Source organism: Haliaeetus leucocephalus, unplaced genomic scaffold, assembly GCF_000737465.1.
Source record: "Haliaeetus leucocephalus isolate CR32 unplaced genomic scaffold, Haliaeetus_leucocephalus-4.0 Scaffold992, whole genome shotgun sequence".
Classification (NCBI taxonomy): Eukaryota; Metazoa; Chordata; class Aves; order Accipitriformes; family Accipitridae; genus Haliaeetus; species Haliaeetus leucocephalus.
Window position 1 is genome coordinate 3935716 of NW_010973428.1, and position 15506 is coordinate 3951221.

At 34.9% G+C, this 15506-nt stretch overlaps 1 protein-coding gene across 10 annotated transcripts in view; it reads left to right on the top strand.

Annotated features, from left to right (window-relative positions):
- The window catches only part of STXBP5 (syntaxin binding protein 5 (tomosyn)), a 118460-nt gene extending 102979 nt beyond the window's left edge, over positions 1-15481 (top strand). For 8 of the 10 annotated variants that reach the window (XM_010584513.1, XM_010584515.1, XM_010584517.1 and 5 more), the window contains 6 exons: positions 2312-2551; positions 4046-4415; positions 7057-7222; positions 8036-8147; positions 10403-10623; positions 11338-11652. In XM_010584513.1, the coding sequence (XP_010582815.1) occupies positions 2312-2551; positions 4046-4415; positions 7057-7222; positions 8036-8147; positions 10403-10623; positions 11338-11379 (1151 nt within the window). In that variant the 3' untranslated portion in view covers positions 11380-11652. Of the gene's footprint in view, positions 1-2311; positions 2552-4045; positions 4416-7056; positions 7223-8035; positions 8148-10402; positions 10624-11337 lie in introns of all 10 variants that reach the window. The other 2 variants (XR_775438.1, XM_010584521.1) reach the window with 2 other exon arrangements.
- The last annotated feature ends 25 nt before the right edge of the window (positions 15482-15506 follow it).

Below are 15506 nucleotides of genomic sequence, written 5' to 3' on the forward strand. Positions count from 1 at the left end.
CTCATTTTGTTCTGTGTAAAATTCTTTTAGGTTTTCAGGTCTGTAAATAACTTCCTTAGGCAATTATAATCTTTTTTTTTTATTTTTACTTCTATCTTTTCTCCTAGTGGGATAGCTTTTGCATAGTGTTCTTCAAAGATTGTCAACTTGCTTGTATTTTTTTTGTCACTTATGTGGCTGTATCTACTGGCTCTAGGAGACACCTGAAATGCCTTTCTCCCAAGCTCATTATGCTTATTATTTTCTCTCCTTTCTTTCCATGGCTTCTTGAAACCTACTCTTTCATGATCTTGTTCTTTCAAATTACTTTTCTGTCTTTAGATCTTTAACTACCCCTTTTCCTTCCTAAATAGCCATAACAAAAGCTAAAGTATGTGCTGCTTATGTGCTTATCCTCCACTTTCTAAAGCAGAAGTTATCTTGAACACACTCTAGTCTGCATTATAGCATTGCTTTTCAATGTTGTAATCCACATGATTTAGGTACCATTGCCACAAGGTCCTATCCTTCGGTTTAGTTGCTCAAGAGAGTCTCATCTTTCCATCCTTCTGATGAAGTGGTGTGTAGTGGATCGTCACACTGTTCCTTCCTCTTCATCTAAACGAATCTATTAACAAACCATAGCTTCTTCCTTGACTTCAGGATAAATAATATGCACTAAGGCAGTTAAACTCTTTACCCTTGGTTCTCTCTTCTGAACGAGTTGGCCACTCTCCACAACGCCTGTATTGTCTGGCAAGTTAGTTTTTATGGGGCCTTTTCCTGTCCATTCCAATGCTTCTGGAATTTGTACGCATGCTCTTCAAATATTCAACCAGATGCAGCTCAACAAATGCACATTTAATTTTATGCCTGTTGCAGTTAATGTATGATTATATTCAGACTGATTAATCCATGTTAGAGTTGAAAAAACATTGTTAGTAAATATTCAAGCCTGAAAAAACAAGCATCTTAAGAGGTTGTGGTCATTAGAAGAACTATAAAAAACAAATAATTGTTTTCACTGGTTTACTCTGGATTTGATTTTTTTAAATGTGAAAACTTAGCATGTCAACATCTGAGTGGTTGACCTAGTTTCTTTCTGTAATCCATGTTTTACATTTGACTTAGCTAGAATTCAGCAGGACGATAATTTTTCTATCCTTGCTGGAATGAGACGAATATCTCCTGAGAAGATTCACTGTTTGTGTTGAGTAGATGTCTGTATTTAGTCAGTTGAAAACTAGTTTGTGTGCTTTTCAAATGCATGTTAGATGTTCTTTGTAGAAAGTTTTGCAATAATTTAATGAAATTAGCATAGTGATACTTCCAGAAAGTATGTGCTTGAAGATGCCAGTTGCATCTATACCCTACCCAAAGATCCAAAACAATAACTTAATTTTTCAGAAGTCATGATATAAATTGCATCAAACTTTTACTAGTAAGGTTTGTCTTGTGCTAAAATTTTGGAATGATGAGTTAAAGTAAAGCATTAATTTGTGAATGCACAGATAAATTCAGATGTGCTGATGTGTTAAGTATCACCACACGTGCAGATAGTGCACAGCTAGAATGGAGCAGCAAGTTTACTGGTTTGAGCTTTTGTTAATATTGGAATTCATTCTCTGTTAAGAGAACCTTATTTGCCAAGCAGTGAGCAAGATGGCCTGAAAAGTTTTAGTGCTGTTTCTGGCACTACAGTACAGTATTCAAAATGGAAGTCTTCAGCTTTTCATACCAGTGCCAAGTGGCATTTGGTAGCATTTGATGTTTCTCTTGCTAAAAGTTTGGGTGTGTGTAAATAGCCTGTTAGACCTCCTCCATACAGTTTCCTAAAGTGGGACAATATTATTGTGAGTCCTTACAGGTTACATGGTATCATGCTGTCTGGATGTCACTGCAGTTCTTAAAGTAAATTAATTGCAACTTCATAAGATTATTAAACCGTGTTCTATGGAAGCCAAGATTTTTTTCATCTGATCAATGAACTAATTTGCAGAGAGGTTTGTAATTCAATTTTTTTTTTTAAAGGAAGAGTCCTGTTTGATGATGACTGTTATTCTCTGTCCTAAGAAGACAGAAATATGCATAACAAGTGTTCATGACAATTACCTAATAGCAACCTCTGCAAAACAAGATTGGGCACTTCGTTCAGAATACGGTGTTGAAAACTGGGCTAAAAGAAAATATGACTAAGGAAGAATACAGTAGTAATAATCAATGGCATGGTAGTTAGAATATACTTCATGCTAAAGAACAAAAAAGAAAATCCAAATTCTCTTAATCTCCCTGCATTTTGCTATTCTTTTTAATTAAACTGATTTATTTTCAGATGTCAAAGACAACTCTTTCAGTCGATCCCGGAGTTCTAGTGTAACTAGCATTGATAAAGAGTCACGCGAGGCAATTTCAGCTCTTCATTTTTGTGAGACTTTCACAAGAAAGACTGATACATCACCTTCCCCATGCCTGTGGGTTGGGACCACGCTGGGTACAGTGCTTGTCATTGTACTGAATTTACCCCCAGGAGGAGAGCAAAGACTTCTTCAGCCAGTAATTGTTTCTCCTAGTGGTATGTACAAAGCAGATGGGCTAAAGCATACTTTGATTAAAGTATTGTTCTCATTCATATTTTTTTAAAGAAACTGTTTTTCTCTGTTATGGATTAGTTAAATTAATATATATTCCATTGATTTAGCTACTAAGGTTAATGATCTAGCTTGGTTACTTCATTACCAGAGTTTTAAAGTTGCAAAGTTGAAAATATGATCTCGTGTAATATAAAAATATCACTTTAATGTATACTTGCTGAAAAACACGTTTGCTAACCTTAATATAGTACCTGGCAATTGTTGAACAGAGATAGCAGAAGAGATGAGTATTTCAAATGCTCAAATTTTTTATTTTTTTTTTTAGTCATGAGGTAGGAAACTTTCAGTTTTCCTGCATCATGAAAAAGGGAATACAAATTAAGGGTTGTATATTGAACAACAAGGTTTAAATATTAGTGATAAAATATTCATTTGGATTGCTGTGAGAGGTCTTGTATCTTGTTTTTCTGATACACAGCAACTGATTTTGTTGTAATTATATATTAATGGCTTGCTGAATATGCTGTTAGGTATAGATTTAGCTTTCCTGCTACCACTGTCTCATGCAGAACATGACATGCTGCTCTGCTCCACTTTGCTCACACAGCTGGTATCAGGACATGTGAATTGCAATGCTATTTCATTGAAATAGTTATTAGGAATAGCGTGACCTCTAGACCATATATGTGATTTGTGCTTATCAAGTATGGTATTGGCAGCAGTATTCAGATTTGGTAACATATGATCATAAAGGCAAGACTGCAGACTAGGCAGTATGTTTAATCACTGTATCTGCAGCATAAGCCTTAAAAGGATACTGCCATGTGTATGGGTTTTTTGTGTACTTAGCAAATGTTCATGTTTTTACTTATGTGTGAACAAATATAAGTAATATAAGAAATGTATTAGCTTGAGATCTGGCCTACAGAGATAGTGACTTAAACAGTGGGGAGGGAAAACTTTTCTTCTTTCATTTTATGCTAAGGAGTTGCATTCAAGTGTGAACTGCAGGGGAAGAAAACCCGTTGCTTGTTTCTGAACCTGTCTGAATTGAAGAAAAAGGAGGTGCTCACCTTTGACTAATATTTATTGTTGACATTAAGCACACTGTGTACTCCTCAGGAGAGAATGAAATGAGTTGCATTTGTGACACTGAACTTGAATACATGTGTGCATTCCAGCTTGGCTCTCTTAATAAATGTATACATTTCCATTGAAGTTAATGGAAGAGTATGCATACATGTAACCTTTGAAAACTGGTTTAACATTTTCTTGAATACATAGGTGCTCTTGCACATGTTTCATTGGTTTTTAGATAAACATCCAAAGGTTTTGGTACATCTGTGTTGCTACAGAGGCAAGCCTAAGTTCTAGTTTTCTTTTCATTGTGCTAGCTTCTGAAAGGAGTATTTTGTAGCTTGAAAGACAATTTAGGAGAACTGTTTTAGAAATGTGCTCAATTGTTTTTTTCCTAGGAACCATCCTGAGGCTAAAAGGGGCAATCTTGAGAATGGCTTTTCTGGATACCACAGGATCTTTGGTCCCACCAGCACATGAACCCTGGAGAGAACTCAATGTTCCTGAAGATAAAGATGAAAAAGATAAATCGAAAAAGCGACGACCTGTCTCAGTGTCCCCCTCTTCCTCTCAGGAAATCAGTGAAAACCAATATGCAGTGATATGTTCAGAAAAGCAAGCAAAAGTTATCTCACTGCCATCTCAGAACTGTATTTATAAGCAAAACATAACAGAGACTTCTTTTGTTCTTCGTGGAGACATAGTGTCATTGAGTAACAGTATCTGCCTTGCATGTTTCTGTGCCAATGGACATATTATGACTTTTAGGTAAGACCTGTTTGATAGTAACTTAAACATAAAAAGAAAAAATAGTCTTCTGCTAGATAAAAAGTTTCCTTTTCCATACAAATATGAAATTTTAAAAAATGTACATTCACTCAGTGTTCATGAACCTCTAACACTTGGGCCTGGATAATTTTCATTATGCATTCCTATTAGTTATGCCCTTAACACATGAAAAAGTTTACTAGTTTAGCTCAAGCTACCCCGATTCAACAAATAGTTCCAAATATGCGATACCAGTCCATGAGTTGATGAAGTTTGTCTCAAAGTTGAATTTACTCCCTGATGGAGAAAACTGCCTTGAGTCAGACCTTCAGCTGGTACCTGACCATAACTCTGCATATTTTTGTGCAGCTGTTTGCATCACATTCATGCCTCAAGCTTACCGTTTTGTTGCGTAGCTTGCTTATTTCTATACTACAACCACTAGCAATTAATCTTGCCTTTATAGCCCAAGTTTAAGGCCTTTAAGACATAAGTCATCTAAAGTAAAGGGTTTAAGTTATGAGTTTAAATATGTGTAGAAGTAATGTTTGAATGTACTTACGTTTCACTTGGGTAATTTTAGTATGTCCTTTTTCTTGAGCATTTTCAAATGGTGTTTTATTCTGAACAGTAGTGTGTATATACCTATACCCTTGTCACCTACATTTTAGTCACAGCTAATGCTAAGATGAATGTGGAACATGGCATTTTAAAATTGTGCTGGTAAAATTCCTAAAACATTATTTTTAAGGTTGCAAAAACAAGCTTTCAGCTTGGGAAATTCTCTAAAAGATACTTCTTCGGGAAATTGTTAGGAATAAAACCAAAGCTGATGCATACTACAATTAAAAAATAAGTTTTGATTAAGTCTTTTAACTCCATTGATGTATACCCCAACATATATTCTAAGCATCTCTACAAAATGCTGCTCACCTTTTAGGGCAAGCATTGTTTTTTCCCCTAATGAAAACTGAACTTAATGTTTAGGTACTATATATTGAAACATCCTGTTTTCCTCAGGGTTTGTTTTGTTTTCTAATGAACTTTGCATAGCGGTAGGTGCTAAATTATAAATATTGAATTGTTACATTGTGTAGGGAAGTTGAATTCCCAAGGATTAACTCCATTCCATAAACATGAATTCCTGTTGGGAAGTGGACTTAAGGTGTCAAAAAAAAACAAAAACAAAAAACCCAAAACTGTTTGTGTAAAGTTGTCAAAGCATTGTATCGTTCCCAAGATGGCTAATACTTACCTACTGATAAAAATTTAGATAGGGCTTATGATTCTGTTACAGATTTGTTTGAAACTCTGAAAATGCTGTCATGGATGTCATGGTTGTCCTATCTGATCTAATGTTTTTGTATTTTGTCTTGAAGCTGTAACGATGTTTTATGCTTCCATCAGTCTGAAGCAAGGCACTTCTCTGTTACTAACTCACTCTTAGGAATATTCTTGGTTTAGATAAGTGCATGGCAGAAGTGTCATTTCTGGGTGATGTGCTTATAAGAGAACATTGTTTTTTATTTCTTACCTGTAGAACTTGCTTCCAAAGTCATGTTACCAGTTCTCCTTCCTTTTGTTTGTCATAGATTAAATCTGCTAAGAGACGATCCACAGTCTGCAAAATGCAAGCTTAATGTTTAGAAATCTCAGTATCATATAAAAAACCACCCCAAAGCTTACTGTTGTGGTTACTACATCTTTCTTTTTCATTGCTTTTGGCTTTACTTTGCACCTTTACTGCTTTTTTTAGTTTCTAGAAATAATAATCTTATACAGCTGGTATCTGCAGCAAAAGCTGCTTAATGTATTGTTAGCTGCAAATGTACCAACATCTTATGTAAATTACGCTTTTACAGAAATTTCAGAGGGAATGTTTTTGAGACAGCAGTTTATTTTGGGTTCTATTTATCAAGACATCAGGTGTTCAGTCACTTCTTTCTTGCATTTATTATTACTTTGAGGGAGAGGAGTGTTTGGTAGCAAGAGCATTGTTACAGCCTGAGTGTGTTGCATCTGTTCTTCAGTAGCTTGATGCAAAAGTACTGCAATTACATGTGCAGAATCAGAAAATGCAAGGTAAGTAAACTTTGCTCTAAGAGGACTTCCTCTTAATTATGCGGTCAGACAGAAAAGTTGGACATAATTCATAAGATTGTTTGAAGCTGCTGAATTCTGTTTTCCTTTGAAAGCACAGCCCTGCATATTTCTAAGTGTTCTTGAGGAGAGATCTTTTACACTTGTATTTTTAGTCAAGGAGAAATTCTTCACCCAAGAGAAGAGGCAGGATGTTTAGTTGTAAACTTTTGGTAGATACTTATCAAAATACTTTGTTAGTAATTACTGAATAATGCTTTAAGTGAATCTGAGATTTACATGCTCAGAGTATCATTTAAAGGATGCTTTTAAATGCATCAGTGATGCAGATGTTTAAATTTCACTTTTGAGGCACTAACTTGAAAAAATTCGTATTTATGTTTTGAGATTTTGCAATTGCATTAAATGATACCCTGTTTATGTGGTAATTACGTAGATGGTGAAGAGAAAAATAATGTATTGCAGTCTAAAAATGAGATATTTGATCAATAATAGACAATCTTGCTATATTTAATCATTTTTTTTAATTCTTTTTCTTAAGTTTGCCAAGTTTAAGGCCGTTGTTGGATGTATATTACCTGCCACTCACCAATATGCGGATAGCCAGAACATTCTGCTTCACCAACAACGGACAAGCACTCTATCTTGTCTCACCAACTGAAATACAGAGGCTCACCTACAGTCAAGAAACATGTGAAAATCTTCAGGTAATGAATTACAAAAAATAATTACTGTTTTCCTAGATATATGCTGAGGTTCTTGGTTCTAGATTCGTGATGCTTACAGTAATTAAGTTTGTCATAAAGCCAAGCACTTTGGTTTTTGTGCTTTGATTTTTCTCACTGTAGAGTCTGATTCAGGGTGAATCACTCCTACGCTTAAATTTTACTGTTTCATCCATCCTCTTGTATTTGAAACAGTTTCTTACTTAATCTCCTTTTTGATTGATAAGATATTTCCTCGTTTAACATGTGCAGTTAAAAATCCCTTGTTCAACTGATGCTGGTAAAGGTGCATGCTGACATAAGCAGGGAATACGAACTTAGGATAATTGAAGAAAGCTATTATGTTTCAGGAGTATTAACATCTTGAAAAGAGTCTCAGTCATACTTCAGCTTAGAAGTTGTATAGAATACTGAAATAGCAGAGATGCAGGCTGTAAGCTCTACTTTGGTACCATGCATGGATATGGGTATTTGTAGATATAGTTTCACCAGAACAAAATCAGGAGTGTTGTCCAAGTTGTTGAGGGGCAAATGCAGCTTTACTTGAACCCATTTCTTTGCTAGTGAATTTCATGATCTATAAACTTTCAACTATCAGAACAGATGGTTTGGACAGATTTCTTAATATGTTCTTATTTTTTATTTCCTAAGTTGCTTTGCAAAGGCAGATGCCTATTAAAGCATATTCATTTTCAAATTCAAATCCACAAAATAAATCCTTAAAGTGAAAGAATATTCCATTAATTTGCATGTGAAATAACGGATGCCTTGTTGTGTCTCCTCTTCATTGCAAAGGAAATGTTGGGTGAGCTCTTCACTCCTGTAGAAACACCAGAAGCACCGAACAGGGGGTTCTTTAAAGGCCTGTTCGGAGGTGGGGCACAGTCACTTGACAGAGAAGAACTCTGTAAGTTTTTTTTAGTACTTGTTATTTTTCTGGTATTTCTACCCAAGAAAGCCAGTGATCCTTGAGAAATGTATTACCTGTGTTAATAGAACATTATATTTGCAAAGAGGAAAGTAAAAAAGGGAATGACAAATACTTTTTCATATCTTTTACGTGTTGTACACCTTACCAACAAGATCAAAAAAGCCTGGTGCTGTTTTCTCACAGGCTCCTTTACCTCATTTATTCGGGAGTAGATTATAAAACAAGAAATAGGACAATTGATCTTATTTTTATTCATCTTTATGAAGTGTGTAGTACTGACCATGTTTTTCTTAATGGTGTTAAACTGAAAGGGGCTGGTTCTGGAGAACACTATTCTGGACAGTGAGAAAATTAAAACTCCATTCTACTTCAGTTTGTTTGCTAGATTCTTTTTCCTCATTTGACTTGTGCAGAGATGCCTTAGGAGTGAGAGCAAGGACAGAACTGTATGATAGTTCAATTTAGTGCACTGTTCATAGCACAGTAAAATTCAGATTTGGCAAAGTTTTTATTGCTTTATCATTTTTTTCATTGTTTTTTGATTACAACTTTTTTACTGTGGTAGCATGCAGCTTTTTAGTATATTTAAGGAAAATAACTTCCACTTATTCAGGTATTTGCTAGATTGAACACTATATTATGCAAGTTTATTTGTAAGAACTGTTTCCTTTTTAACATGAAACATAGCTCTTAACAGGCAAGGCTCCCTGGCAATCCTTTATTTTTTTATTGGTTCTTTTGATCTATCCAATAAAAATTAAATTAGTCTTTACTATTTGTGCCTGTACATTTTGAACAAATATCAAATATTTAGAGGTCACTTTCTCCATTAAAAATTCCATTTGTATTTATATATGTGTAATACTTTGAAAGGTTGGTCAGGTATTCTATTAGAGAAATTTGTGCACACAAATTATATGTTTAATTAGTATGACTGGGACAGGAAAAAAATGGCTTTTTGTGGCAACAGAAAAAAACTCTTGTAACTTTAGAAGCGATCTTCTTACATCATTTCAATTTTCCACCATCAAGTTTTGGCTTAGATCTTCAGAAGGAAAATAGTATTGAGTGGGAGAAAAAAGCCTAATGAATTAATTGTAGCCTGAAAGTAAGTTCAATGACAATTCAAAAGACATCTGAAAGTCTCTTTAAAATAGTCATATTTAACATGAGGGTCACAGCAGAATCTGTAATAAGTGAAATGATTCCTTTTTTTTTTATTTTTGGCAATTCACAGAAAGGTGTTTATAGTGTTAGTTGAAATCTAAATCATTCTTCCTAGAAGCATAAAATCAAATCATAAAATCTTGAAATACTGCAGCAAAACTTGTTAAATATGTTAATATTATTTTTCCCAGAAGTGAAAAAGAAGAAAATGTTTAAACCATAATTTCATTGTTTAGAAAAAAAAGTTACAGATTATTTGGTTTGACTTCAGCATCCAAAAATGTTTTGGCCTTAACTCAAATTTTTGTAGAGTATACAATTCAGCATGAGATTGACATGTCCGTTAGGTGTCTAGACTGAACTAGGTGGCTGATGTCCCATTATGAGCAAAGGAGATGTAGTCAATGCAGTCACTGGAGTCTAGACAGCTGTTCAGCTGGCCATTCATGGGTGTTTACTTCAGGATGAGCTGATTTGTTCTTATAGCTGTGCTGCCTTTTCATGACTTAAATGACTTTTTTTTTTTACAAGATTTTTACAATAATGAGAGCATAAACACCTAATCTTCAGGTGTCTGCATCTAAAACTGAACTTCCATCAAAGGAAACTTCTGCTGGTGGAGTCATACTGGCTAGCTACACCAGCAAAGCACTTCCAGAACTGACCACAGCTTGTATTTTCAAAATTCTCCTCCTTTGTCTGCTGAACTCCCAACACCTTCCCTGTGAAGTAAGCTATATTGTTAAAAACCACTTCACTAGCACAATTCTGTTGATGACCATGATGCTGGCACTGTTGAGAGAGTTTTAATTTCACACTTGAGCTGTGGAAAGGTTATAATTTTATAACCTGCCTGGAAATTTGGAAATATGTTTGAAAATCTCAATTTTATTGAATAGTAACATCTAGAAACATTGAGTAGTGAGTATTGCTCATAGTCATGCCTATGATTAGGTGTTTGATGTCCATGCAAAGAAATGACACCTCAAACTTACATTGGTATTTATGTGATAGTGATAGAAAACCTTACTATTCTGTTTTTGCTGCTTTGCAAATGCTTCCAGTTGGAGAATCAGCATCTGGGAAGGCATCAAGGAGTCTTGCCCAGCATATTCCAGGGCCTGGGGGTATTGAAGGTGTCAAAGGAGCAGCATCTGGTGTAGTTGGTGAACTAGCACGAGCCCGGTTGGCGCTAGACGAAAGAGGACAGAAACTAGGAGAACTGGAAGAAAAAACTGCAGCTATGCTTTACAGTGCTGATTCTTTCTCTAAACACGCTCATGAGGTGAGTCTGTTACATGTTAAGCTGAACATTAAACTGATACTCTAGCAAAAATTGCAAGTTTTGCAAGTAACTGGCTTCTGCAAAGCCATGTTAGAGGTATCTAAAGGGAATGCAATATCGCTGAAAAAGGACACTTCCCTTTTATCTATCAATCATTATTCCTAATAATTAAGTATTAATGTAAACAGCTTTGTCTCGTGGCACATTGGTCTAGAGCATACCCTCTGCCTGAGTGGCATGTGGATTTCCAAAAGTGCAACTCAGTTCACATTACTTAAAGAATTTGTCACTGAGTTAGATAAGAATATTGCTCTGTGCGAGATTCCTGTGGTTCTTAAGAAAGACCCAATTGTTGTATGCAAACCCCCTGAGTCCAAGTTATTTATTTTTTTTCCTCAGTAACTACATAGGATGGCTGTTCTCTTCTGTGTTCATCCAGATCTCTTTCCATCTCCTAAACTCTTGTGCAACCTTTCCATTGTCCCAAAAACATCTTTTTCTATCTGAGGCCAGATCATCAGCAGTGTTGCTACCATTAGAAAATTCATCATGCTAAACCCTTGCTGTTCAGCAATGTTGTTGTTGCAGTTTTGAGAAGCCTTACTAAAGTCCCTCTTTCTCATGCTGCTTTGTAAGCATATAATTTGTTTATATCATTGTACTTTTTGGTTCGTTATAGAAGCAGTAATTAGAAATTGTTTTTTGTTTTTCTAGATGATGTTGAAGTACAAAGACAAGAAGTGGTACCAATTCTGATGATGCTCATCAATTACATCTGTTTAATTTTGTCCTGATGAAAAAAAATCTTGGTTTTTCATTAATTTTGGCAGGACCTTCGAAATTCAAAGGAGTATTTACCATTGGATACTGTTGTTTCCTAGCACAAATCACACACTGTTTTACCTCAGTCATGGCTTTAACTGAGGAGCTTTGTATTTAAAAGAAATACACACAAAAAACCCAAACTTCAGTGTTTCTTAGCTGTTGGTTAGCTGAGAGTTGGAACAAAGAAGGTAACTGGAACATGTGGAAAAGAGGGTAAAGGGAAAACGTAGTGTGAGATGGGCAGGGGCAATGCAGGGTCAATCCTGTGTTAATATTTCATATGCCAGAAGTTTTTGTGCTATTGTAATTGCTGCCAGTGTTATACCCTCCTGTGAGGAGAGGCAATAAATCAGGGGTCCAAGAGCTGGAATAAAGTTGTCTGTCTTGCTGGACGGTAGCTGACTTACACTTACCCTCTAAGACTCACTATATTTACCATTATTGTTGAAGAAGAGTTCAAGTTTGCTGTCACTTCTTTCATCGGAAAAGCTGGAAGCTTGGAAGATTTCTTGTTGAAAATTGTATACATAGTTGACCTGTGCATAGTCTTTTCTTGGACCCCTGATCTAGTATTCTTGTATTCACATCATATTCTGTGAAGTGCAAAACAAGAGAATACACAATTTTTGCATTAAAAAAGTCAAGTGAATAATATGACTGGAATGTGTCATGCTGGGAGTTTTCATTTGTGTTACGGCTGTGCAATGTGAAATGTGGTAACATCTTCATTGTGGTAAGAATACTTCAACTTCTGTTCAGTTAAATATTATTTTTTGCCAAAAATAGTTATTGGTTCAGTTTGTGTAACATTTAGAATTGGCTGTGGGTTCCATTCATGCTGTGAACTTCTATAAATGTTTAACAGAATGTATCTTTACAGCCATTAATTAAAATAGCTGAGATAGTTTTGAGCAAAACTTAAGTTCTAGATGCCCCCCTAGTCCTTTACTGTGAAATCAGATAATCTTGGACTCAGGTTTTCAAACAGTTTTACACTCTGTGGAGGTGCTGATGCATGAATAATGGCAAGCATCTAATATTTAATAATTGTCAGTATATTGTTTAGCAAATTTCTAAATCCTGCTAGTAGAGGTATTTTACAAGTACCTATCTCAGCCCCACCCAGCACTAAAGGCCTAAAGTTTGGATTTAGTCTCTAAAGCAGTGTTTTCAATGTGGGCAGTGGTAAGTGTCCACTAAAACTTCAGGAACTGGTGAAATAATGTTCAGTTTGGGTGAGGTAAATAATATAGCTGAGCTAACTTGTTAATGGCTGCTGCACTAAAGCTGTAACAGTGGGAATGACCAGAGCTCTTTTAAAAAGAGAGGATTCCTTAAAATAAAGGTTTGCATTTCAAAAACTTATTTAGACTTTCTTCCTCAAAGCAGGAATAGTTACTGATTGATTTTGTTTTATAAAAGGGAGTACTTACAAGCTGATAGGTCTACATTGTCTGAAATTAATCATTTGGGTTTGCTTCTCCAAGCATCACATTCTGTGTGGTGTTTTTGCACACTTTCTGAATGTTCTCAAAGCAAAACCTTAGTTGTATTTGTATTGTGAAGTGATGTTGCAGGTACATAGATGAGGCAACCTTACAAAACATTTAAAGCATGCAAAATATTGAAGTTACTGATGGTTCTTAATTCATTTTTCAAATGAAAGGCAAATATGTTTGGGCTTTGTAGCACAAATTGATAAATTTTCTGATTTTATGTATGGTAACAATTTAAAAAGACAAGTGAATTCTGTTGCCAGTGTGAGGGCATGCCATACCATGTCCACTGTTTAAAGAACTTAGCAAATCAGAACATGACAACTTGAACAAGTAGCTTTGATTTCTTGATGGCTCTGTCCCATACCTACTGAGTCAATGGTAACTCCAGTTACTTAACTCAGCTTGCCACACAATTTTTGCCTCTGCATGTTAATTCCTTTTCTAGTGTCCAATTAATGCATAATTAAATTAACACTATTTTGTTAAAAATTCAGGTAGAAGAAAACTAGATAAACTACTATCCATACCATTTCCAAAAATAAAACACCCTAGCTGACACTTGTCTCCTTCCTTATCTCACATTTATAAATTGAGATGACTGATTATTATTAGACCTGGTGAAGATGAACTATATTTCAGAGCTACAGAATCCTGGAAAATTAGTCTGGTCAGGCTCTGTGGGAGAGGATGGCAAAAGTACTCTTCAGCAAATCATGGTATCAATTCAATGGAAGATGACCTTGGTGTGAAAGGAAAGCCTACTTAACTTTCTCATCAATAAACATTTGACAACCACCAGCAAGCAAAAAAAAGAGGCAATGAGAGACCATCTGCCAGTACAAGAAGAGTAGTGGCTTATTTGGTATTATAGAATTTATCATAGCTGAATCTTTTTTCTGTTGCATATGTTCAGAGCATGCTTCTAAAGTTGAAAACTAATGAAATGATTACTCATGAGATGAATACACAAATGGTTCTTGGTCAATAAAAGGGGCTATGTACAATTTTATTCTAAAGCGTTCCTTTTTCCTTCTCTGTGGAAGGAAGTTGATCATACATCATTGCATCTTATTCTGCTATTGGTGGTGCACCTTTTGTACAGCAAAGTATATTGAAATCCTTAGGGTAAGCACCCCTGGTTTTTTTGCTAGCATTTTAGTTGTGTGAAACTTTTTTAGAGTGTCTGGAAAACTATAAAATACAATTGAGCTATTACTTTTTTTATTTTTTTTTGATGGAAGTGTAAGAAACTGCTGCTACCTATCTGTTTATGTGTAGTGTGTCTCATTAGGAACTGTAAACTGAAGAAGCTTTTCTTCACCTTAGTCCTGCCAAATTGTAACTTTTGAATGTTAATATGTGTAAATATGCGTGTATTCCAAATAAGTCTGAAAGTGTTACACCACAGGCATCTCCAGTGATTTGTTCTTCAGCAAACAGTCAGTTATAAATTATAGTAATATAGCTGTGTTCCTTGTCTGTCTTTATGCAAAGATTTTTGCCTGAGGTGGTACTTGTATGGCAGGTGATGTTGGAAGGCTACATCCAAAGGAGGATTTTTGGAAGCAAGTTCATTTCCTTTTTTTTCCTTTTTGCTTTCCTTTTCTCTTTTCCATTTTGCGTTTGGGGTTGGTTTTTTTTGCTTAATTAATGGCACTGATCCTACCTGGACTTTTAAACTTGAATTTTTCCTGCACTTTAATTCAATCATGGTATTTTATTCCTTAATTTTGTTTTTACATTTGTGCAGTTCAGGTTCATTATCTGTATATAAACACACATGTTCAATAAAGACTTTAGAACAGATTACTTTCAGGCACACTTGCTAATTATGTGACTATCATTTCAAATGTGTGTTTTCTTAGCAAAATATGTATATACAAGTATATACAATATAGAATCTAATGAAAGGCACGTATCCTGTGTCAGCATTCAGTTTATAAATTTCTGCAACACTTTCAGATTTGTTACTAGATAATACAATAAAATCTGTTATATTTATACATACTGCTTAAGAATATACTTTTAGTTTTAAATAATTTTTATATGTACACTTCTACCTTTAATTTTAAAAATACTTATGTTCAATTTTTAAGTCAAAGTACTTAAAGTATGTATATTATCCATAGAAGAAGTTGTTTTAAGCTTATGAATACATTCATATCTCATATCGAGATGATACAATTACTAAGCAATGAAAACAAATAGCCCATTTTGCTTTGCAGAAAATAATCATACTTATTTTTACTTCTCATTATAAACATTCTTAAACAATTCCCGAAGTATGGAGAGGGAAGATAGTACATTCAGAAAACTAACCTAATGTCAAAGTTTTCTCAATAGCTGCAGTTTGTGGCTGACTGGTTTTCTATGATTTGATTTATTTTTTTTTCAGGTATACACATGAAAGACTTTTTTCAGCTTTATTCCTTGGACTCTTAAAATTCCCCAAAATTTAAGTGAGGTTTGTCCAATAAATAGTTTCTTTGAGTAATGTATGAATTTTGATTATACATCAGCTCTTTACATATAAATCGGGGGGGGGGGGGGGGGGGGGGG